Below are 23,712 nucleotides of genomic sequence, written 5' to 3'. Positions count from 1 at the left end.
AAGTAAGAGTTGATAAGAATATACCAAGGGGAAAATATAGCATGTGCACCTGATAATTCATTATAAAATTAATATAAAAATGAGTTTCACTTTCCATTTACTTTCTTCGTAAAGTCAATCAATTTCTTAAAATTTATGACGAATTACGGAAGGATGGACTATGGAGTATCACTGTTGCAAGCTCTAAAAATGGCAAAAAATTAACTATACAATTACTAATGTTTTCCATTTGAAATTTAATCAACGCGTGACATTTCACATTCCATAGATGTAGACAATTTATTTCTTACCATTATTACTAACAACTGCTTGTTACAATAACGATTACAACTAGAAAGAAGGATTCTTAACCTGGTAGGCTATTCCTTGTCTATTTCATACTAGCAGGCATCCAAGGCAAGATTCATAGATGATGAGCCGACACACCTTGAAGGCTAGCAAGATCGTAGAAGGCACCCTTCTTGCTCTTAAGTTGGCTATACGTCCCTCGCTCCACCACCTTTCCCTCCGAAACGTAAGCGATAGAATCCATGTTCTTGATTGTGTTGAGGCGGTGCGCCACCACCACCGTCGTCCTCCCTACCATCACCCTGTCCAGCGCCTCCTGCACCAGCTGCTCCGACTGCACGTCTAGTGCGCTGGTCGCCTCGTCCAGCAGCAGCACCGTTGGGTCACGGACGATGGCTCTGGCTATGGCGATCCTCTGCTTCTGCCCTCCCGATAGCTGCACACCTCTTTCTCCGCATTCTGTGTCATACCCATTCTTCAGCCCACTGCATGTTTATTATTCAGGATTAGTTCATTCACATAGATGAATTGCATAATACTCAAGTTACTTGAATCGTATTCCTTTTTCTTTTTTTTTTTGCAAAAACTTTATCCTCTCGCATACTTTTCTCTCTCTTCATTGGTCTTACTTATTTCATTTCTTACTTTACTCTTTCTACTTTAACCTTTAACACATTAATTTCTAAATCACATGTCCAATAGAATTTCCCCAACTACCTTGGGACGGGGCGAGTAACATTAAATGCTTCCTTACCAAATGAATTCATGTGCGTTGGCTGCACTCGCGGCCTCCACCACCTCGTTCTCGGACGCGTCGGGCTTCCCGAACGCTATGTTGTCCCGGATGCTGCCGGAATATATGACCGGCTCCTGGCTCACGAGGGCCATGTGCTTCCGGTACCACTCCACGTCGAACAGCCTTATGTCGACGCCGTCCACCTTAACCAAGCCGCGGTCCACGTCGTAGAATCTCTGGATAAGCGCTATAACCGTCGACTTCCCGCATCCACTCTTCCCCACGAGCCCGAAGCTCGTCCCCGCCTTCACTTCCAAGCTGAATTCCCGCAACACCTGCGCCTCCGGCCGCGCCGGATACGTGAAATCCACCCTCCTCACCTCTATGTCGCCTCTCATCCTCCCTCCTTTTCCGTCTCCGCCCTGTTCCAAATCCAAATCCATCAACTGATCATTAAATTGGATACTGAATACATATATATAAAAAACTAATTAGTTATTTCCGATTACATTATACGATCCTGAGATCGGTGATTGGCGGTCCAAGATTGCGAAAATGGAAGCTAACGCTGCCGATCCTTTGACGAGATCGGAAGTCATGCTGCCGGCTTCCGCAACAACTTTTCCGGTGCTCACCAAAATGAAGAAAGTCCGGAACACGTCTCCGGCCGATATCTCTCCTCTGTCTACCAACATGCCGCCGTACCAGAAATCGAGGGCCCAGCAAATGAACGTGAGGCCCTGAGCCGACCCGATCCCGACTCCTGCGAGCCACGACTTCTTCCTGGCCTCCTTCCTCGGCGCGTCTTGCGCCTGGTCGAAGATCTCGAGCACTTTCCCAATACTCCCGAACGAGGTCACGATCCTATGGTTGTAAACAGCCTCCGCGGCGATCTGCGTGCTCTGATTCTGCGCCTTGACGAAGTTGGCCGTGGTGGTGGAGAGTATGATTTTTCGTATGTAAAAGCAGAATATGGTGAGAGGCTGCACTGCGATCATTACCAGAGCCAGCTTCCAGGTTATGATTAGCCCCATCACCATCGCCGTTGTGACCGCGGACGCTGTCTGAATTAACAGGGACAGCCTGTCCGCGACCAGGGATTTCACCATGTACGCCTCATTGGAGAGTCTTGAGCATAGAGCTGCGCTGGAGTTGCGCTCCTCGTCGAAAAAGGCAGCCTCGAATGTGAGGATTTTCTCGAGCATCTTGAGGCGGATTCGCCTTGTCAGGCACTCGCCCATGTAGGCGAAGTTGTAGTGCTGGCAGAGGTTAAGGGTGATGGAGGCGAGGCAGAGGGAGCTGAAGATGAGGGCGTAACGCTCGATGCGCGTTTGCATCTCTGCGTGGCTTGGCGCGAAGAAGGCTGAGATCATGCCGCCTATTGTTAGAGCGTAGATGGGCTGCACGGTTCCGAATATCACTGCTGAGATGCTGCCGATTAGGCCTTGTTTCCATTCCGGGGAGTTTAGTGAGAGTAGGCGGCGGAATGAGGGCGGAGGGGAAGGTGGTGGTGGTGGTGGTGGGAAGGAAATGATGGACAGAGATGAAGCAGGGCTTGATCCCATTGTGCTCCTTCTGCCGGTGCTGCTCCTGGCGGCGGATGAGGCCTCAAGATTTTGGTCTTGGTCTAAGACGCTCATCTGCCTCTGGAGTTTGGCTAGTCTTGCGTAGTGGCCGTTGGCGTCGATGAGCTCATTGTGTGTGCCAGTCTCAGCTATACTACCGTTAACCACTACTGCAATCAAATCTGCATTATTTATTGTGGAGAGCTTGTGTGCCACCACCTAAATTGTGCATTTTTACATTAACAAAGATTAAGACTTTTATAAATGTATGTATGTACAAGTACAAGTAAAAGATAGTATGACTTACTAGTGTTGTTCTGCCCATTGAGGCTTGATCGAGGGCATTCTGCACGAGCTTCTCGGATTCGGAGTCCAGCGCGCTGGTGGCTTCGTCGAGAAGAAGCATGACAGGGTTTCTGATGATGGCTCTAGCAATCGCAATCCTTTGCTTCTGCCCGCCCGATAGCAGTGCTCCTCTCTCCCCAATCTGTTATGTACATCCAATTATGTCAGTAAACAATACTTCTTTTGTTCCTTGTTAATTAAGTAACTTATTTTCTGCACTCGTTTTAAAAAAAATGATAGTAATAAATAATTAAAGTAAAGAATTAGTAAAATAAGAGAGAGAATAATGTAGATAAAACCTTAGTCTCGTATCCTAGGGGAAGCTGGCTGATGAAATTATGCGCGTTGGCAGCCATGGCTGCGGCAATCACATCATCCATGGTTGCATCCAGTTTCCCGAACATGATGTTTTCCTTCACTGATGTTCCAAACAGTGCGTGTTCTTGGCTGACCAGCCCCATTTTCTGTCTCAGCCATTTCAAGTGTAATGTCGTGATGTCGGCTCCATCGATGCGCACGGTTCCTCCGCTGGCGTCGTAGAAGCGCTGCAATAACGCAATGGCAGTGGATTTCCCGCTTCCGCTTGCTCCGACTAGAGCTACTGTTTCCCCCGCTTGGATGCTGAGGTTGAAGTCGTTGAGCACGGGCGTGTCCGGGCGAGACGGGTACGAGAATCTCACGTGCTCGAATTCGATCTCTCCTCGTATCTTGTCCAGCACCACGCCCTCGCTGTCTTCGCTGTTGATGTCCGGGACGCGGTCGATCCTCTCGAAGATTCTAGATGCTGCCACTGATGCTTCCGTCAAGTATTTCACTTCAGGTAGTGCAGATCCCAGCGAACTGCAATCCAATGTAGAATTAAATACCGGAATAAACATATCTAATTCTCATAAAGTATTCCTACTTTTGCAACTCAATAAGCTACATGATTATAGAAAACATAAACATTGCAATATGATTATGAAGTAGTAGAAAAGTCAACTAATTGCAATATCTAACTCAAAAATCAATCAATATGAACCTACCTTGAAGTGCTAATTACTCCATTCGTCCCCGTTAATTGGCATCAATTTTCTTTTCGTCCGCTCCCACACTTTCTTTTTACTATTCTAGGTAACTGACCTCATATTCCATTAATATATTCCACTCATATTTTATTACTAACTTTTTCCATCCACTTTTCGCTACGTTTCTTAAACTCATACCAAGTCAAACCGTACCAATTAATGAGGGACGGGGGGAATAAAAGAAAGGCGTGAGAAATGATGGGAAACATGAAACAAATGGTGAATCAAATACAAAAACTAAACACAAGTAGTACTCCCTCCATCCCAAGAAAGACTCATTCCTTGGACAACACGAGATTTTATGAAGCTTTAATTTGTGAAGTAGAGAGAATAAAATGTTTCTCATTTTAGTAATGAGTCATCTTGCACAGAGAGACTGTATTATAAGAAATGGTGTACTTACAGTCCACCCAAAACAAAGGAAAGTCCGGCGGCGTAAATCCGGCCACCGCTCTCCCCTCTATACATGATGAGACGGCTGCCATACCACGCGAGCAGCGCCCATATCGCAAAAGAAATCCCCGTGCTTCCAATCGCGAGGCCTTTCGCGATTCCCTGTCTGATCCCAAACATGTTTGCTCTGTCCAAAATGGAGCCATACTTTTCAATAATGCTCCTCTCCGCCGTGAAAGAGTAGACAGTTTTAATAGAGCTCAGCGCCTGCCCCACCACCGAGTTCGCCTTCCCATGCTCTTTGAAGCTCTCCTTAGACAAGTACACGAGGTATTTCCCGTAGATGAGGCCAGGTATGATCAAGAGAACGACCGTGGGGAAGGCAACCAACGCCAGCCTCCACGAGAAGTAGACCGAGAAGGCCAGCCCCGACACAAACACAGACATGTTCATCACAAATATTGGCACCTATATATATATATATACACGCATGTTAATTGTTGCTTGCTAGTTTAATACTTGCTGCGTTCCATAATAGTAGAGTCATTTCATTTTCTGCACTCATTTTGGAAAGAAAATAATGCCGAGAAGAGTCTTGTCTGCATTGTTCTCTCTTACTTTATTATCATATTAGTATTCAAGGAAAACTAGCTTATTAAATAAATACCTTCTCGCTTAGGACCTCTTGAATGAGAGAGGTGTCTTTGGAGATGCTGTTGATGATCTCGGAGGTGGTCGCTTCTTGTGTGTCGAAGAATCCGACTTCTTGTCTCAGCACTGCCTCCAAATACTTGTATCTGATCTTCAAAACTTGCCTCTCACTTGTCTTGCTCCAGCAATACCCTTCTGCGTTCCAATTAAATCACTTAGGGTTTTGCAACTAAGTTCAATATATGTTCCCCATTTTGTTGATTGATAAATGAATAGAAATTTAAAAGTTGCATAGACCTTTAGCCTTGGGTATTAACCACTCTATCACTAGGTCAGGTCGGCACACGCACACCGGTTTTTTTTTCTTTGTGTGTGTGTGGCTGTTTTAGTTCATAATCTCATGCATGAGTAGGACAGTATACATACTTGGGGGATTTAATATGGCCCAGAAAAATTTTGTTGATATATATGTCTCATTGTGTAGCCTTTAATTCTCCTGTTGGTTTCTTTTTATTGTGTGTATGGCTGCTTTAATTAGTTCATAATCTAATGACTTCAATATAGGGGGCAATTAATGTGACCAAGAAAAAGACCTTGTCTATTAAGTACACATCTCATCAATAAATATGAAAGTAAAAGACATCGAGATTATAGGAAATTACCCATAAATGCTACTACCATAACTGCCATCCCCAAGTAGACAAAGTATAAGCTGCACTGTGACAAGAACATTTCAATGATTACAAAAGTAGTAGCATATGAAAGAAAAAAGTAATCAATACATAAAGCTCATACATATGCAAGAAAAGTAACTAGTAAATGTTAGTTAGAGATGAAAGCAAACCTTTTCAATCTCATCCAAGAAATTGGTATTATTCTGAGACGATTTTCCATAGCCCAAACTGTTGAAAAGGCGGCTAACGTACACGAGCAAGCAGTTCGTCGACATTCCATCTCCAACTGCCCCGAATGTGCCCAACAACATGAGCAAAATGTCTAGCCAGTCAGCATATCTGAAAATGATGGTTAAGGATGAACTCTTTCCCATCTCCTTCTCCGCACCCATGTCGTTCAACTTCGCGGCCTCCTTCTCTGGTGAATGCATTCCCAAATTTAGTGTGAGATAAGCTAAGATTTTGATAGAAGGAATCACAAATTAATATGATGTACAACTTAAGAACCCTTGTTTTTCCTATAAATGTGGTTTAGAGCTTGTGTGATTAAGTAGGCAAATGTGAGCAAAAATGATATGAAATGAGCCCTACATGATGACTACTCAAGATTATTTAAATATTATATTTGGATTGGTGGAAGTCACTTTCATTAGCACCAAAAACATAAAACTCTAATGCATAAGTAGGGTTTCAACAAAGATGACCATGACCCCTGTCTTATTGCTCCCCTTTTTTGTATGTTACTTTTTAAATTTGTTTTCCTCATTTTTATCTTTTGCTTTTTGGCAATTGTGAAGTTGCTTTGATCAAGCTTTTTGGTTATCTATTATTTAATTTTTTCAAAGTCGGTAAAGGGCATGCATTTACCGAAAAAGTCAGTTTTATTTTACAGTTCCCCAATCAATTTTCTCCTCATATTTCGTCATTTCGATTATAAATCATATTAAAATTTTGTATGCTTAAAGTGAAAGTTTTATCTGATCAACTTTAAACACATTGGGGATTCTACTCAACTTTAATAATTACAGTTAATAAACTGTAGCGTTGGTGTACTAATTATAGTGAAAATGGACTGTTTTTTTTTCACATAAATATGGATATAATTGACTACGTTTGGTTTTAGACTTTTAATACAATTGAGATGTGATTTCAAGGAAATGTTATTTCATTTAAATGTAAACTCTATTAGATAGGATAGCACAGTAAATACATTGTTCAACTAAGTAATACAGAGTAAAGCCCTTTAGATTGCCCTAAATTAAATAAACCGATTGTTATAATTTTTAATTTAATAAACCATTAGATGACATGAAAAATGTATTATGCGCAAGTAACTAAAAAAGGACACGTCTCTAGGAGTATATTACTAATATTAGAGGCATATATATGTTGAAGATCTAGGAGTATATATAATTCAATCAATAAGAGTAAACAAACTAAAATAAATTTCACCCTTTTTCTCGTACTACACGTTGAGAGTCCAATCAAAACGTCTCTATTCATTTTGCATCTTTTCCACAAAAAAAGTTCTAAAGTAGTAAAAATGTGATTAACATTTCCCCAATTCACTCATCATCGATATGATTTCTTTCAGGAACAACTTACTCCCTCCGTTTTATAGTAATAAAGTCATTTTATCATTTTAATACGTTCCATAGTAATAGAGTCATTTTCCTTTTTAATAAAAGTCAACACATTTTTCAACACTTACTTTACTCTCAATAACTTTATTCTCTCTTTGTCTCTCTACCTTTTTGATTTTCCACTTTATTCTCTCTTTACTTAACTCACCTAACCCAATTTTTCTTAATCTTCGTGCTGAAAAGAAATGTCTCCATTACTATGAAATGGAGAGAGTACTAATTAGCGGATCAGTACTCCTCTCATAATTTGGAGCTCTATATCCTATTTAGAACTGTTTAATCAAATAAAAGTGCAATATTTATATATGTAGCTACCCCTTATAACTAACTAAACAACTGATAATAATAATACCAGTAGTTTTAATAATAATAGTAGCTCTATAACAAAAAAAATAGGATAATGACACTTTTTAATGCTATTAAGGATGTTATTTATGTGTCTAATTATACCACTAATGCTTCATAAAATGTCGTTATAGTTAGTGTCCCAACTAAAATCATGTGACACAAATAGAAGCGTCCTTAAAAAATAAAAGATTAAGATAATTTGCTCTCAATTTAGGGACACTTTCTTTTGCGTTCTAAATTATGGTTATTTAAAAAAAATTCAAACGCTAATAATTGCGTCTCAATTTTTGTATCCCTAAAAGATAAGCTTTTTGTAGTGTAATAATAATAATAATAATAATAATAATAATAATAATAATAATAATAATAATGATGATGATGATAATAATAATAATTAGCATTTTCATTTTAAATTGAGACGATAATTAGACAGTGCACAAAGATAGAATATCCAATTATGAAGCGTGTCTAAATAGTTGTATTAGGTTTCTGCTGGGAAATAGTATATCACTGTGATTCTGCATGTCCACTAATTTAATAAGTTAAATGTCTTTTTTGGTGCACTATGAATCAGAGGAGATATTAGTGTGGCTAATAGTAGCTGCAAATGAGATTTTGCTGCTAACTACATTGATAATTTAATTATTGTTGGAATATTAGAAGAAAATTCTCCTTTGCAGCATGATTAATGGGTTGGCAGCATATCCTTTTCTGATCTTACTTTACAATAAAAAGTATTTTTAATGGCTGGGTCTCTCTTGTCTAGCCTTTGTGCATTATTGCACTGATAAATGTTGTGGCCATACAGGAAAAGCAAGAAATATATATCAATTTAAGGAGGGAAATAGTAGTTTTTTAGCCAAAATAAATAAACAAATCATTTAGCACTATATCTTACTTGATTTCGCGTATCTTTCTAGAAGTATGGTCGACTTTTCGCGTATCAAAATAGAGGAAGGATTGCCAAAATTAATCAGAGAAACAGAATTGATCCGATTATCGAGAATGAAGCCGGTGGATACCCTTGGTAGTTACCAAAAATAAATAAATAAATAAAGTTTATTTTAATGTATAAAAAGTTAGCGAATAATTTTTGGTTTGATCGGTGATATATGTATTTCCTTAGTGCTACATTTTGACATTTCCGACCAATGAACTCCCAATTTAAAACCATACATATGTGGAGAACAATACTCAGACTATAATCACTTGAATCAGACTTGCAATTCAGGGATTGATGCTAGCTAATTTCTTGACCCTATTAAAAATTACTCCATCCATCTTATTCTGCTAAATAAAATATGCTATATTAATTAAAATATTAAAACGGTGTACATATGAGAACACAAGTTTAATATTTTACAAGTTAGGACAGAAGTATTTTATAAAATTCAATTTAACCAAAAAAAAATCATCTTGGAAATGAAAAATAATAATTATTATTCATGGAAAAACTCAATCTATTTTTGTCATTTTAAAAATATTTTTGGCCTTAACACTCCCATGCTACTCCAAGGTTGGTTAAGGTCATATTCATGGTTAAATTAAGTACGATAAACGAGTGCTTTTTAACACAATTGGGACTTCAATCAATTTAATGTAATGGAGTGTCTTTTTCAAAGTACTGCAATCATGAAGATAGAGTAATGATGAGAATAATCATCCTATCATTTTATTTAAGATTGAAAGATCTTATGATAATTCAATATGGCACTGTGAAATGTGACTACGTGTATATTACTCTCTTCCCTTCGTCATTGAAAATTTGTCACTTATTTCTATTTTTTTTCGTCCCTAAAAATTTGTTATTTATTTTTATTTTCACTTTTACCATTTTTTGTAGTGGAACCTACATTCCACTAACTCATTTCACTCACATTTTATATAAAACTAATATATAAAAATAGGATTCACATCCCACTAACTTTTTCAACTCATTTTCTACTATATTTTTTAAAATCCGTGTCGGATCAAATGGTGACAAATTATGAGAAACGGAGAGAGGAGAGAGTATTTCTATTGCTCAATATATGGATCATAAAACAGTATTGAAATGTGACTATTTAAATCCCATTGACATATAAACAAGGATTATACCTAATAGCGCAGAGTCAACAATTTCCCTTTTTAGATATAAGGATTTTCAATAATTGAGTAACGTTATAAGTTCAGACATAGAGTTAATTGTCGTAGCATTTTTAATAAGTGTTTAGTCATAGGATAAAATATTCAGTATTAGTAACTTATACTATTAATGTTTTCTGTTTGATATATATAAGCCCTTTTAACTCCAAACGGTATGTTGCTATCGTCTTATCAATGTCAATAATTTCATCGTTCATGGAAAGGGGAATATAATCTTTACAAAGGTATCCGATCTCTGGATTAGTAAAGCATAGACATAGTAGTGTCTTAGAAAATTTGCAGACCCTTTTCCTAAAGAATAATAAATAAAGGGACATTTCCTGACAAAAGCTATCTTGAATATCAAATATAGGAAGAGCCCATTGAATATGAACAAGGAATATATATAATTATTTAATTGATGGGCACTGTGGAAATGTATACTAATTTTAGCTAGTTTAGTTTTGGTTGAAATTACAATTTAACCGAGTTTAGGTTGAAGTTTTGTTAAATATCTTAAAGCGTGTCCCACGTCGACAATGATCAGATACTATCTCAACTATATAAGAGTGGATAACCCTCCTTATGCGATCTTTAAGAGGATGAGTGATCAATTTCTAATATGGTATTAGAGCGGGTTCAAGTCACTGATGGATTTTATCTTTTTTTATCACTTATCTTGCCTACACACGTGATGGAAGTCCGATATATCATACCGGGCTACACGTGTTAAATATCTCAAATCTTGTCCCACATTTTAAGGCGGCGAGTGATCCATTTCTAATAGGTTTAAATATAAACTCTAATTAGGTGAAATTATTATACAATTTAATTTTTTTCTAATAAAGTACAAAAAATGTGTATTTTGTATATATCTATTTATAGGGTGCGTTATTTTGCTATCTTTTTAAGTTGCTAACTCTGCTAACTCATCAACGCAGTGTATTAAAAATGTTAACACAATGACATTAAAATGTCAATACATAATTAATGTTAACACATCAACGCAGTGTATTAAAAAATGTTAACACAATGACATTAAAATGTCAACACAGTATATTGAAATGTCAACAAAATTATACGTTGACATTTTAATATCATTGTGTTGACATTTTTAACACATTGCGTTGATGAATTAGCAGAGTTAACAATTTAAGAAAGTTAACAATTGATCACACCCCTATATATATTCTACCGTGACACAACAATTCATAACAACAATAGATGTCAATCATAAAATTTATGTAACAAGCTCGAACAAATGATAAAATAGGTGTACATACCGATTAGTGAGAATAATCACGCTCTATGCTTGCCTATTCTTGATCTTCCATACATGCAATACTAAATGAGACAACTTATGGAAGGTTTTATGAGAAAATATTGTGATCAAAATATGAGCAGCCAAAAGAGCACGAAAACTCCATAGATTTAATGACTCGTATATATACACGCAAAAAGATACTAATGTATTACACTTAGGAAAATATATTCTTTGAAAAAAGTGGTATAGCAAAGATTTTCGCACATTTAAAATGCCGGAGAAATTGCTAGTGGCTCTCCTGTTAAGTCTTAGATGCCTAAACAAATTGCATCCAACTTTGAAATTCCCATCTTAGAACCTTATCTTTTATTATATATTCGATTGATTAATCCTCTTGTTAAATATGAACATTGCATTTGTAACTACCACCGAATAAGAAAAAATAAAATCGTGATGAATTGAATCATATAATATTACAATCAATCGACAAGATTTAGTGCTTTTTATTTCATAGCTATTGATGTTATTAGTATAATAACAATTACTGTACTAACTAATTTTGTGGCTCTAAGTTGTGAACATCTTGCTAAACGACATATATGCATAGTACCACGATTTATAGTTAAAAATTTGATTATTAAATTAACATGTGATACAACGTGGTAATTTCATTTGTGGGGCTGTTAGTATATTATTCCTCTAATCCCCATTATATAGCATAACTTTTAGATTAAAAAATAATCCCAGCTTGTTAGTGATCTCTCTTCTCAACAAAGTGGTCAAAAAGTGTGAATGTATAGAACTTTAGTGTTAATGAATAGGCTTACTTTTATGAAACTGTTAATTACGAGTGTTGTGTGACATGTGTAGCCTAGCTATATGACAAGGGTGATATATAATGTCCTAACACAAAATTTATTTAATGCTTTTGTAACATCAAATTTAATTTAATAATCTATCTTGTAGTATTCAATTGATAAAAGCCGAATGAAATGGAAAGGTTTTTTGCGCCCATAGTGTTATTCCACCATACATATTTGACTAGCTGACATAATTTTTGTGTTTGGAAAGGATTTAAATATATTTCCTACTTTCCTAGTGGTATATGTGATCCTATTGTATTTCTAGATTTGATTCCTATTGTATATTTTAACATGGTGTGAGATAAATGGACCAATTGTGTTGGGCTCGGGATTTATTCGGCACGGCTGAATTAAATAAGCTGGCCCATGTCTTTTGTGATGGCCCAATATATTTGTGAGGCCCGTCACTTATCTGGGCCGATGGTTGCCGCGTGGCACTCCACGAGGATCGCGAGCGAAGGCTGTTTGATTTAGGGTTGTGCTTCTTCGGTGAGTGATAAGTCTTACGACTTCACTCAGCTGCTCATTCAACACTATACACACACTCTACTTTCTCTCTCTCATATTTCTCTCTGTCTTTTCTCTAAAATCTTCTCTCTCTCATCTCTGATCTTCGCCGATCATCTTCTCCGGTCAATCATTCTATTCTGTTCGTCATTCTGAGTGAGGATCCTTCAACCTCTGTGTTGATCGATCGATTTTGTCAAAGAGGTTTAGGTAATTAGTGAATCCTGAATGGTCTAACTACAGTGGTATTAGAGCCACATCAGGATCATTCAGGCACGTCGAGTCGCTAAATAAAGGAGGTGGCCTCGTCAGAGTAAGGCTCGGCCTCCGGTACAGGGCCGGGCATGAGGTAAGACGGGTATTCCTTAACGAAGGATAACCGCTCTGGTAAATTGGCTGATATTTTAAAACTTTTACAGCTTTCTAGTTTTAAGAGTGCTTTTTTTCTTTAAGTTTCCGGCCTTTGGTTCTCTCCACTATGACTACTCCAGTAGTGAGTTTTGAACACATAAAGGAGCTGTATAGTGAAGATCATGACTTTGGGACAATTTGGAGATCTTGTGGAAATGGTCCTAAATATATGTTTTTTTTTATCCGAGATGGTTATTTATATCGGGGAAAACAACTATGTGTTCCTCAAGGATCGTAGAGAGAATTTCTATTGGCCGAAACTTGTTCACGATTTGTCAACTGAAGTCAAGAGGGCTCGAACTCGGCACCTCATGCAATAATGTCTAAGCTCCTTGCCGCTAGGACAAAGGCTCTGGACTAGTTTTAGTGCAAATTTAAGTAAGTTATGTTTGGTCCAGTGGCAACTCATTGGTCGTTACTATCTAATGTCTTGTGTTCAATTCCTCAAAGCAACAAACTTAATTCTTCTCATTCTTAATTTTCCTTTTGTTATGTGTTTTTTAGTTATGTTTGTACTTCCTTGAAGTTATACAACTAATTAATTGCGCTGCTATTTTTTTTTTGCACTAACATTTTCTTTTTTCTTTTTGTTATGTAATTATTTGCACTCCGATTTTCTTTTCTAGATATTAGATAATATAGTAAGTATGTTTTAATTATTTTTATTTTGCATATTATGCTACTATTTTTTTAATTGTTTTGATCTGTAATATTACACCCTATTTCTTATATCATTTATGTAATATAATTTGTAGTAAAACTCATAATTCAAATAAAAATATTTTTACTTTTTTTAATTTCTTTATTTTTTATGTTAGGGTTATTGCATAGAATGAGAGTTTTGCCGGATAGAATGATACTCTGAGTTGATAAAATGATACTTTTGACTGACTGATAAAATGATAAAATGATATATGTTAGGTTTATTGCATAGAATGATAGTTTTGCCGGATAGAATGATACTCTGAGTTGATAAAATGATACTTTTGACTGACTGATAAAATGATAAAATGATATATGTTAGGTTTATTGCATAGAATGATAGTTTTGCCGTATAGAATGATACTCTGAGTTGATAAAATGATACTTTTGACTGACTGATAAAATGATAAAATGATATATGTTAGGTTTATTGCATAGAATGACAGTTTTTCCGGATAGAATGATACTCTGAGTTGATAAAATTATAATTTTGACTGATAAAATGATAAAATGATATATGTTAGGTTTATTGCATAGAATGATAGTTTTGCCGGATAGAATGATACTCTGAGTTGATAAAATGATACTTTTGACTGATAAAATGATACTTAAATAAGATTTTACGTATTTAAATGAGCGAAATTTGTATATCATGGGAAATAAGATTTTACGTATAACTGAACCTCATACATACGTGTAACTGAACCTCACACATCTGTATATCATGGGAAATAAGATTTTACGTATTTAAATGAGCGAAATTTGGATACATAAATTTTATCATGAGCGAAATTCAGAAATTAAATAAGCGAAATGACATATTTACCCTCTGCGCCTTTTTTATGAAAGAAAGCTAAGTTTGAATCTAGACCACGTGATTTTAAAAATGTGTGGTCCAGATTTAGTTATAGGGTTATTACGGAAATTGGGGTTATCATTATATATATATATATAGGGTTTTGATCTATGCAAAACTAGATTTAAATACAGAAACGCAGAACAATATCATAATTAGGGCACTTTTAGGTCATAATTAGGTAATTTTTAGGTCATGCTAACAAAGCATGACCTAAAACGATCTTAGCATGACATTAAACTCAAATATTATAATATGACCTAAAATTGTTTAATTATGACCTTCCGTGTTTTTGGTTAATTATTGACCATTAGATCATCTAATCCTAGGGCCAAGATTTGGTCTGCATTTCTGGATTTAAACACATACTTATTTTGATCATCTCCCTATATATATATATATATATATATATATATATATATATATAGAGTCTCATTATTCACAAATCCACTCTTAAAGACCGAACCACCGAACCATACCAAATTAGGGTTTTTTGATCTAGTTTTTTATGGATGAGAGGCACAAATTTATAATTTATTTTCACCTTCATCACGAGCCTATTTTAATTCATCCGAAGGTAAATAAGTCATACAAACATGTTACAAAGATTTAAATTCATTCCAGTAGGTTTTTACTTCATTCCAGTAGGATTATTACTTCATTCCAGTACGTAAATGCGGTTTCGCCGTCGCGTGTCGTTCTTTCTCTCTACAATATCTATCACCACCGCCACAACGCTGATATGATGTAATAAACACATGGAATGATGCAATAAATTATTGGAATGAAGTATGTGAAGTCCTACTAGAATGAAGTAAAAACCTTATCCAATGAAGTAATAACGTTTCTGAATGAAGTAATAAATGCACTTGAATAAATTGCATTTTTTAATGTAAATAAAGTAAAAACTCAGGTCAATGAATTCAAATGAAACATATGTTGAATCATTTCAAAACCTACTGGAAGAAAGTAAAAACATGTTGTAGTTTCAAGGTATTACGTACGGAATGAAGTAATATGGGCTTGTAATGAAGACCGAAGAAATAAGGAGGATTTTCGAATTTTAGGGCTATTTAATTAGCCTCTAATTTAATTTGGTATTTTCACGGAGCATAAAAATATAATACGGAGCAGAAAAATAAATAAAAATCCTCCCATAAACTAGGAAATAGGCGTGTGAAATTATTTCTTCCACAAGGAATAATTTCCAAATCTTTAATAAAATAGATAAGGCAAGATTTGCTAGGATATTCCAATTAAAACATGGAATGAAATAATTAAGGGATCAAAATAAATAATGGATAATTTCCTTCTCTCACAAACTAGGAGATTTCGAAATCTCCCTAAACAAAACAATATGGGCCGATTTTTATCAAGAAATACATAAGATAATTAGGCTTTAGGATTTAATTTGGATAATTATCCCAAAACAAATAATTAAATCCAAGAAAAATAATGGGCTTGTAATGAAGACCGAAAAATTTACACAGCAGCACATCTCATCAAAAAAACTAGATCTAATGGCCCAGATTTGGTCTCTAGTTCGGTCTTTAAAATTGGTTCGACATTGATCACAACCATATATATATATATATATATATATATATGAGAGCGTTATTCTCCTATTCATCCCTTAGATCCTTTATTCTACTTAATATGGACCGTTAGATCTCATTCATCAACGGTCCAGATGATCTGCATTATTACACTATAATGGTGCATTATTAGTCGGTGTGCATTATTCAACTGAAAATCTGCATTATTAAATGACACGTGACACCAATCTAACCGTCGGATGACAAAATCGTGGGGCTGAGATTAAAAAGAACAAAGAACAAAAGATACAAAAAGGAGATGAATACATCCCTCTATATATATATATATATATATATAGGGGAGCGTTATTCTCCTTTTCACATCTTAGATCCTTTTTCCTTCTTAATATTACGCGTTAGATCTAAGGCATCAACGGATCAGATTGATTCTATAAAACTGGTTCCGTGTTGCATTATAGAAGGTGGTTGTATGCATTACAGGGTTATTATTGACATTTGACGGAAAAGTAACTGCCACATTTTGGTTTCTGCGGATAATGCACCACATGGTCACGAGTAATGCATATAATTGACTATATAATGCACAATATGTGAACTGCAATGCATACGAATAAGATGTACCATGTTATGATGTTTGGACACACGTTTCTTGTTTCCCCTAAGGGTTTAATAAGCTTAGGGGCTAGGGTATAGTACGTAGACACGTATGTAATCTTCACATGGTAACGAGAAATGGATATAATTGACTATATAATGCACAATTTGTGAACTGCAATGCATACGAACAAGATGTGCTGTGTTATGATGTTTGACACACGTTTCTTGTTTCCCCTAAGGGTTTAATAAGCTTAGGGGCTAGGGTATAGTACGTACGCATTAATAACAAATTATAAAACGATACGAATAATTCACCAAATTGTCACGAGTAATGGATGTTATTAACTATATAATGCTCAATATGTGAACTGCAATGCATACGGACAAGATGTACCATGTTATGATGTTTGACAATTTGGTGAATTATTCGTATCGTTTTATAATTTGTTATTAATGCGTATGTACTATACCCTAGCCCCTAAGCTTATTAAACCCTTAGGGGAAACAAGAAACGTGTGTCAAACATAATAACACAGCACATCTTGTTCGTATGCATTGCAGTTCACAAATTGTGCATTATATAGTTAATTATATGCATTACTCGTTACCATGTGAAGATTACATACATGTCTACGTACTATACCCTAGCCCCTAAGCTTATTAAACCCTTAGGGGAAACAAGAAACGTGTGTCAAACATCATAACACAGCACATCTTGTTCGTATGCATTGCAGTTCACATATTGTGCATTATATAGGCAATTATATGCATTACTCGGGACCATGTGGTGCATTATTCGTAGCGGTTTCCAGCCATTATTAGATTACTATTGTACCCTCATAATGCACAAAATAGGACAAATAATGCAACACGGGATTAATTACCCAATGTTGATCTGGACCGTCCATTTCTCTAATCTAATGGTTGATATTAAGAAGGAAAAAGGAGGAAATATAGGAAAAGGAAATGAATACATCCATATATATAGGGAGGAAATATATATAGGGATGTATTCATTTCATTTTCCAATATTTCCTCCTATTTCCTTCTTGATCTTAGCCCTTGATTTTCGAAATCCTATGGCCTAAATTTGTTTGTATAAACATTAAGTTTAATGATTAAAAAACCCAAAAAGGGCTAAAATGGAAATCAAATTTGGATTAGTTTCTCTCCACCCTTAATTCACGTGTTTCCTTATTTTCAATATCTCAAAATCGTCTTCAATCTGGAAGGAAGATATTCACGAAATCGTTGTGCCAATCAATTCATTCATCAAAATCGTTGTCAACACCAGTGAATTCTATCCTTCAATTACTGTGATTTGTTCTCGAAATCCAGAGAATGATTCGTTCTCTCAAGTCCGACGATCAAATCGAATCCAAAACCGCAATTCGAATAAAATCTAGAAGGATCCTTCAATCACTGCAACGACGAGATTGACGATTCTGCTCCTCTGCAATTGGTGAATTCAGAACTGCAATTCTTTCTTAATCAACTCTGAATTTCATGGAGTTTGACGATCCCCTGTCATGGAGATGAGTCAATTCCCCTAGGGTAAGAAAATCATCAAGCCGTCGTAATGTATTCTCTAATTGAAATTCATGAATTCCTTACTGCAAGTCATTGTTGCTCCTTCGATAATCTGTAAACTTCATGTGTTTTTTTATTAATGATTATTTGATAATCTGCAAATTCATCGTTTGTTTGATTCATAATTGTTTGATAATGTGTAAATTTCATGTTTTTTAATTAGCTTTGTTAATCTGAATTTGATTCATGAGTATTATTTATTCTTATTTGTCTACTTGATTTATTTTTGGTGTAACAAGTTTTATGAATCTCATATGTTTGGTAATGTATTATGAATTGCATTTCTTAGAACTTGCAATTGCACAATTACTGTTCAAATTCATATTGATTCGTTTACGAACAAGATGTACTGTGTTACGCTGTTGGCACACGTTTCTTGTTTCCCCCAATGGTTTAATAAGATTAGGGGCTAGGGTATAGTACGTACACATTAATAATAAATTATAAACCGATTTGAATAATGCACCAAATTGTAACGAGTAATGGATATTATTGACTATATAATGCAAAACATGTGAACTGCAATGCATACGAATAAGATGTACCGTGATACGATGTTTGACACACGTTTCTTGTTTCCCCCAATGGTTTAATAAGACTATGGGCTAAGGTATAGTACCTACACATTAATAACAATGTTTTTAAAAAGCGTTTGTTTGTACTTGTATGCATTCGCTGAACTATTTGCTTTTTTTTACAGTGGTGGTTGTACTTGAATGTTCGTCGGCGTTGAAGCCTTTATATCTCTCATAATGCAACGTTTGGTTTTTATTTAATGAAGTCAACTATGTATCAGTTGTGTTCGGATGAATTATTTTGTTTGTTCCAATTTTTTTTTGTTTTCCTAGGTCATAATGCAACGTTTTAATTAAATAATGCACTAAAATGTCTACTGCATAATTTTTTTCCGATTTTATTATTCCATAGACCCCTGAATTATGGCGAAACGTTTAACTTAAATAATTCACTTATTGGAGTTAATAATGCAGCCCATTGATAGTTCGTATTCAATACAAAATTTTAAATAATGATAATATCTTGGTAAATAATGCAACGCTTTAATCAAATAATGCACTAATTTATCTATTGCTGAATGTATATCCAGTTTTAATATACCATGCACCCTTGAATTCTGGCGTAACGTTTAAAAGAAATAATGCACTTATTTGAGTAAATAATACAGCACATTGAAAGGTGGTCTACCATACACCATTTTAAATAATGGTAAGGTCTCGGTACATAATGCAACGTCTTAATCAAATAATGCAATTATTTGTGTACTGCTGAATTTATATACACTTTAAATATACCATGCATATTTACTTCTTATAATGCTTAATTAATTGTACATAATAACAATATAATTACACATAATGCTCAGACTTTGCATATACACAATTATTATCCTAATGAACATTATATTGCAAATAATGACAGTCGATGAAGGAATAATGCACAGATTGTAAACCACAATGCATAATCTTTAATGCTGAATAACGACAATTTATGCAGAGTCTCAAAATCAGTAGCTAATATCCGAACGCACTTATTAAGTTGCGAAAAAGTACAATGTTAAATTGAAACAGCTATCCGAATATCAGTTAACCCATTAACCAAGTTCACCCTATAGCCGACCAAGACTCATGCCAGACCATAATTCTCGACCCACTGTTCAAAGTTGAACTTGGGAAGTCTCTCTCTCCAATAGAGTCGATCAGTTAAGGAATTCTGACAACGTTCGCCGACAGTAGAGTCGATCACCTTTTCGACCTGTAGGTTGATTCGGCTCACCCTCACTTCTAGACGTACTTGCGCCTACATCTGTCAATTTCTCTCTGAATTCTTGACCCACTGTTCAAAGTTGAACTTGTGAGGTTTCTGTAATGCATTATATGTGATATGTAATGAACATTTATCTTGACCCGTTTAATTTAACTTATGCTGTGTTTGGCGCACGTTTCTTACTTTCCCTAAGGGTTTAACAAGCCTAGGGGCTAGGGTGTAGTATGTTCTAAGTCTAACAAACGTTGTCCAAATACACGAGCTGCAGTAATTCATCTGGGGTTGCACATGCATAGCGCATAGGCATATTTTAAAACAGATATACATAATGTACATATTGTGTAGTATATTGCGGAGTTTTAGTTTCTGTAATGCATTATTTGTGATCTGTAATGAACATTTATCTTGCCCCGTTTAATTTAAGTTATGTTGTGTTTCGATGTTTGGCGCACGTTTCTTGTTTTCCCTAAGGGTTTAACAAGCCCAGGGGCTAGGGTGTAGTATATTCTAAGTCTAAAAAATATTGTCCAAATACACGAGCTGCAATAATTCATCTCGGGTTGCAGATGCATATCGCGTATGTATTTTTTAAAACAGATATACATAATGTACATTTTTGTATAGTATAATGCGTAGTTTAGTTTCTGTAATGTATTTTTTGGGATATGTAATGAACATTAATCCTGCCCCGTTTAATTTAAGTTGTGCCGTGTTTCGATGTTTGGCGCACGTTTCTTGTTTTCCCTAAGGATTTAACAAGCCCAGAGGCTAGGGTCTAGTATGTACACATTAATAACAACGTTAACAAAGACCATTAGTTTGAGTTATAAAACTAGTGTTTTGTTATAATAGTGGCTATGGACTAATGTTGACTGATTTACATAATGTACATATTATGTAAGAGACAAGTGCTCTTTCTTCCTCTAGGGTTCTTCGGTTCACCCTGATCTCCAGCCGTACTTGGGCCACCTCGGCAAATCTATCCCTGAATCTTTTCGCAAGTGCTACCGGAATTACATCGTTGACCGCTTCGTCGATGTCGAGTCTTAGCTACTTCTCTGATATGGAACAAACAACATAAAACATCAGAAAATTATCATTAAAACAGAATACATCATGATATGCGCACTTTGAATTAACCAATATAAACAATACCTCTCATAATGCCTAATATACTCCAAATAATGACAATTACCTGCTACATAATGCACTGCCTAAACTAAATAATGCACATATGTAATCTTCACTGAGTTGATTAACTCATATACAAAATACATCTCATAATGCATAATATACTCCAAATAATGACAATTACCTCGTACATAATGCACTGCCTAAACCAAATAATGCGCATATGTAATCTTCACTGAGTTGATTAACCAAAATACAAAATACATCTCATAATTCATAATATACTCGAAATAATGACAATTACCTGCTACATAATGCACTGCCTAAACCAAATAATGCGAATATGTAATCTTCACTGAGTTGATGAACCAAAATACAGAAGACCTCTCATAATGCATAATATACTCCAAATAATGACAATTGCATACTACATAATGCACTACCTAAACTAAATAATGCACATATGTAATCTTCACTTAGTTGATGAACTCATATACACAATACCTCTAATAATTCATAATATACTGCATATAATGACAATTAACAGATTCATAATGCACTGCCTAAATCAAATAATGCACATATGTAATCTTCATTGTGTTGATTAACCCATATACACAATACCTCTAAAATGCATAATATAGTGCAGATAATGACAATTAACAGCTACATAATGCACTGCCTAAACCAAATAATGCACATATGTAATCTCCACTGTTGATTAACCCATATACATAATATACCGCAGATAATGACAATTAACAGCTACATAATACACTGCCTAAACCAAATAATGCACATACGTATTCTTCACTGTTGATTAACCCATATACACAATACCTCTAATAATGTATAATATACCGCAGATAATGACAATTAACAGATACATAATGCACTGCCTAAACCAAATAATGCACATATGTAATATCCACTGTTGATTAACCCATATACACAATAACTCTAATAATGCATAATATACCGCAGATAATGACAATTAACAACTATATAATGCACATACGTATCTTCCAATAACCACATATTCCCACAACAGTGAAGATTTTAGGCATTTTCAATTGCACAAGTAGCGACGCAAATATACCTGCAGCTTGTGATGGTTGTGAGCGCGGACGCCCTCATTTAGGCATTTTGGATCTGTCAAAACAAAAACATATAAGATACCCGAATCGATGATTTTAAACCCACAAACAATGACTACCTTCGGATACAGAGAAAACCTAGAACAAACCCCTAGTTATTTCTGAATTTCATAAAGTCGCAACATATTGGAATTTCCAATTTTTACTTTTCGTAACTACAAAATCATGAATATGAATTCCGGAAATCCCTTTCCACAACATACCTAGGCGAATGGTTGGATAGAACAGGACCTGTGTCGCCGGTTTGGGTTCGATGTTATCACCGGTGGAGGGTGGGTGCCGGGATGTTGGAGCAGTGCTGACAATTTTCTCGCAGTCTACCGATGAAGCACGACGGTGCAAGAAACTATGGTTTTAGAGAGTGGAGAGAGTGGAGAGAAATTAGAGAGTGGTGAATGAGTGAGAATGAACCGACTGAAGCTTTGAAATCACCAAATCGCTTAAATTTCGGAGCTTCCAAAATCTGGCGGTTCAATTTTCACATATGGTCAATAATACCCTTATAATGCATAAAGAGTACCTCTATAATGCAACGCGGATAAAATTTCCTAGCATCAATCTGGGCCGTTGGTGCATACGATCTAACGATCCATATTAAGAAGAACAAAGGATCTTAGGGACGAATAGGAGAATAATGCTCCCCTATATATATATATGGTTTTGATCTATGCAAAACTAGATTTAAATACAGAAACGCAGAACAATATCATACGTAGGGAACTTTTAGGTCGTAGTTAGTTAATTTTTAGGTCATGCTAACAAAGCATGACCTAAAATGATCTTAGCATGACATTAAACCCAAGTATTATAATATGACCTACAATTGCTTAATTATGACCTTCCGTGTTTTTGGTTAATTATTAACCATTAGATCATCTAATCATAGGGCCAAGATTTGGGCTGCATTTGGATTTAAATACATTTTTATTTTGATCATCTCATATATATATATATATATATATATATATATATATATATATATATATAGGGTTTTAATCTACCAAAAGAAGCCCTTATGTAAAGAAATACAGACCAAATATGGACCGTGAGATCTGGAAATGAATGGCCACGATCTGGTGTTGTGAATGATTTTGTTGGGTCATAATAGGAGGGTGTTGTGTCATGAAAGGGTAATTCAGGTATAGAAAATATTAACAACTGCCTTCCGTTATTTACGAGCGGATTAATTGGAATCATTACTCCACACGTTATTAACATATTAAAAACTAATTATTAGTACAAACAAAGAATATTCTCGTGTTTTGAACATATTTAAAAACAAAAACGAGATTCTATGCAAGTTTTTAACATATTAAAAAGTTAGAACGATTGAATCATGCAAAAACAATTGTTATGAACATTAATTATGCTTTTGGGTCATACTAAACAATTTTATATGTCATATCATTGTTTGGGTAAATTGGGTCATATTTAGGCAACATTAGAGTCATCATATAAAACT

The 23,712-nt window shown here is 35.4% G+C and overlaps 1 protein-coding gene across 4 annotated transcripts; it reads right to left on the bottom strand.

Annotated features, from left to right (window-relative positions):
* Window positions 1-212: 212 nt before the first annotated feature.
* On the bottom strand, window positions 213-11,214 carry LOC121753351 (putative ABC transporter B family member 8). 4 transcript variants are annotated; one of them, XM_042148628.1, is made up of 10 exons: window positions 11,118-11,214; window positions 5,890-6,137; window positions 5,708-5,762; window positions 5,062-5,240; window positions 4,405-4,862; window positions 3,234-3,774; window positions 2,897-3,076; window positions 1,534-2,808; window positions 1,043-1,446; window positions 213-773 (listed from the first exon to the last, which is right to left on the bottom strand). In XM_042148628.1, the coding sequence occupies exons 2-10, from the start codon at window positions 6,109-6,111 to the stop codon at window positions 404-406; spliced, it is 3,684 nt and encodes a 1,227-aa protein (XP_042004562.1). In that variant the 5' UTR covers window positions 6,112-6,137; window positions 11,118-11,214; the 3' UTR covers window positions 213-403. The 4 variants fall into 4 exon arrangements, with proteins under 4 accessions (XP_042004562.1, XP_042004563.1, XP_042004560.1 ...); XM_042148629.1 differs by lacking the exon at window positions 11,118-11,214 and adding an exon at window positions 8,609-8,715; XM_042148626.1 differs by lacking the exon at window positions 11,118-11,214 and having other exon boundaries at window positions 5,890-6,274.
* Window positions 11,215-23,712: the final 12,498 nt, after the last annotated feature.

Source organism: Salvia splendens, chromosome 10 (assembly GCF_004379255.2).
Source record: "Salvia splendens isolate huo1 chromosome 10, SspV2, whole genome shotgun sequence".
Taxonomy (NCBI): Eukaryota; Viridiplantae; Streptophyta; class Magnoliopsida; order Lamiales; family Lamiaceae; genus Salvia; species Salvia splendens.
The sequence above is the reverse complement of the archived record's forward strand: the minus strand, read 5'-3'. Positions and strand labels throughout refer to the sequence as shown.

Coding starts and splice junctions, on each gene's coding strand:
- LOC121753351 (XM_042148626.1), bottom strand. CDS start 6,150: ATGCATTCACCAGAGAAGGAGGCCGCGAAGTTGAACGACATGGGTGCG. Junction 2,809..2,896: donor CAATGGGCAGAACAACACTA/GTAAGTCATACT, acceptor TGCACAATTTAG/GTGGTGGCACACAAGCTCTC. Junction 1,447..1,533: donor CGATCTCAGGATCGTATAAT/GTAATCGGAAAT, acceptor GATTTGGAACAG/GGCGGAGACGGAAAAGGAGG.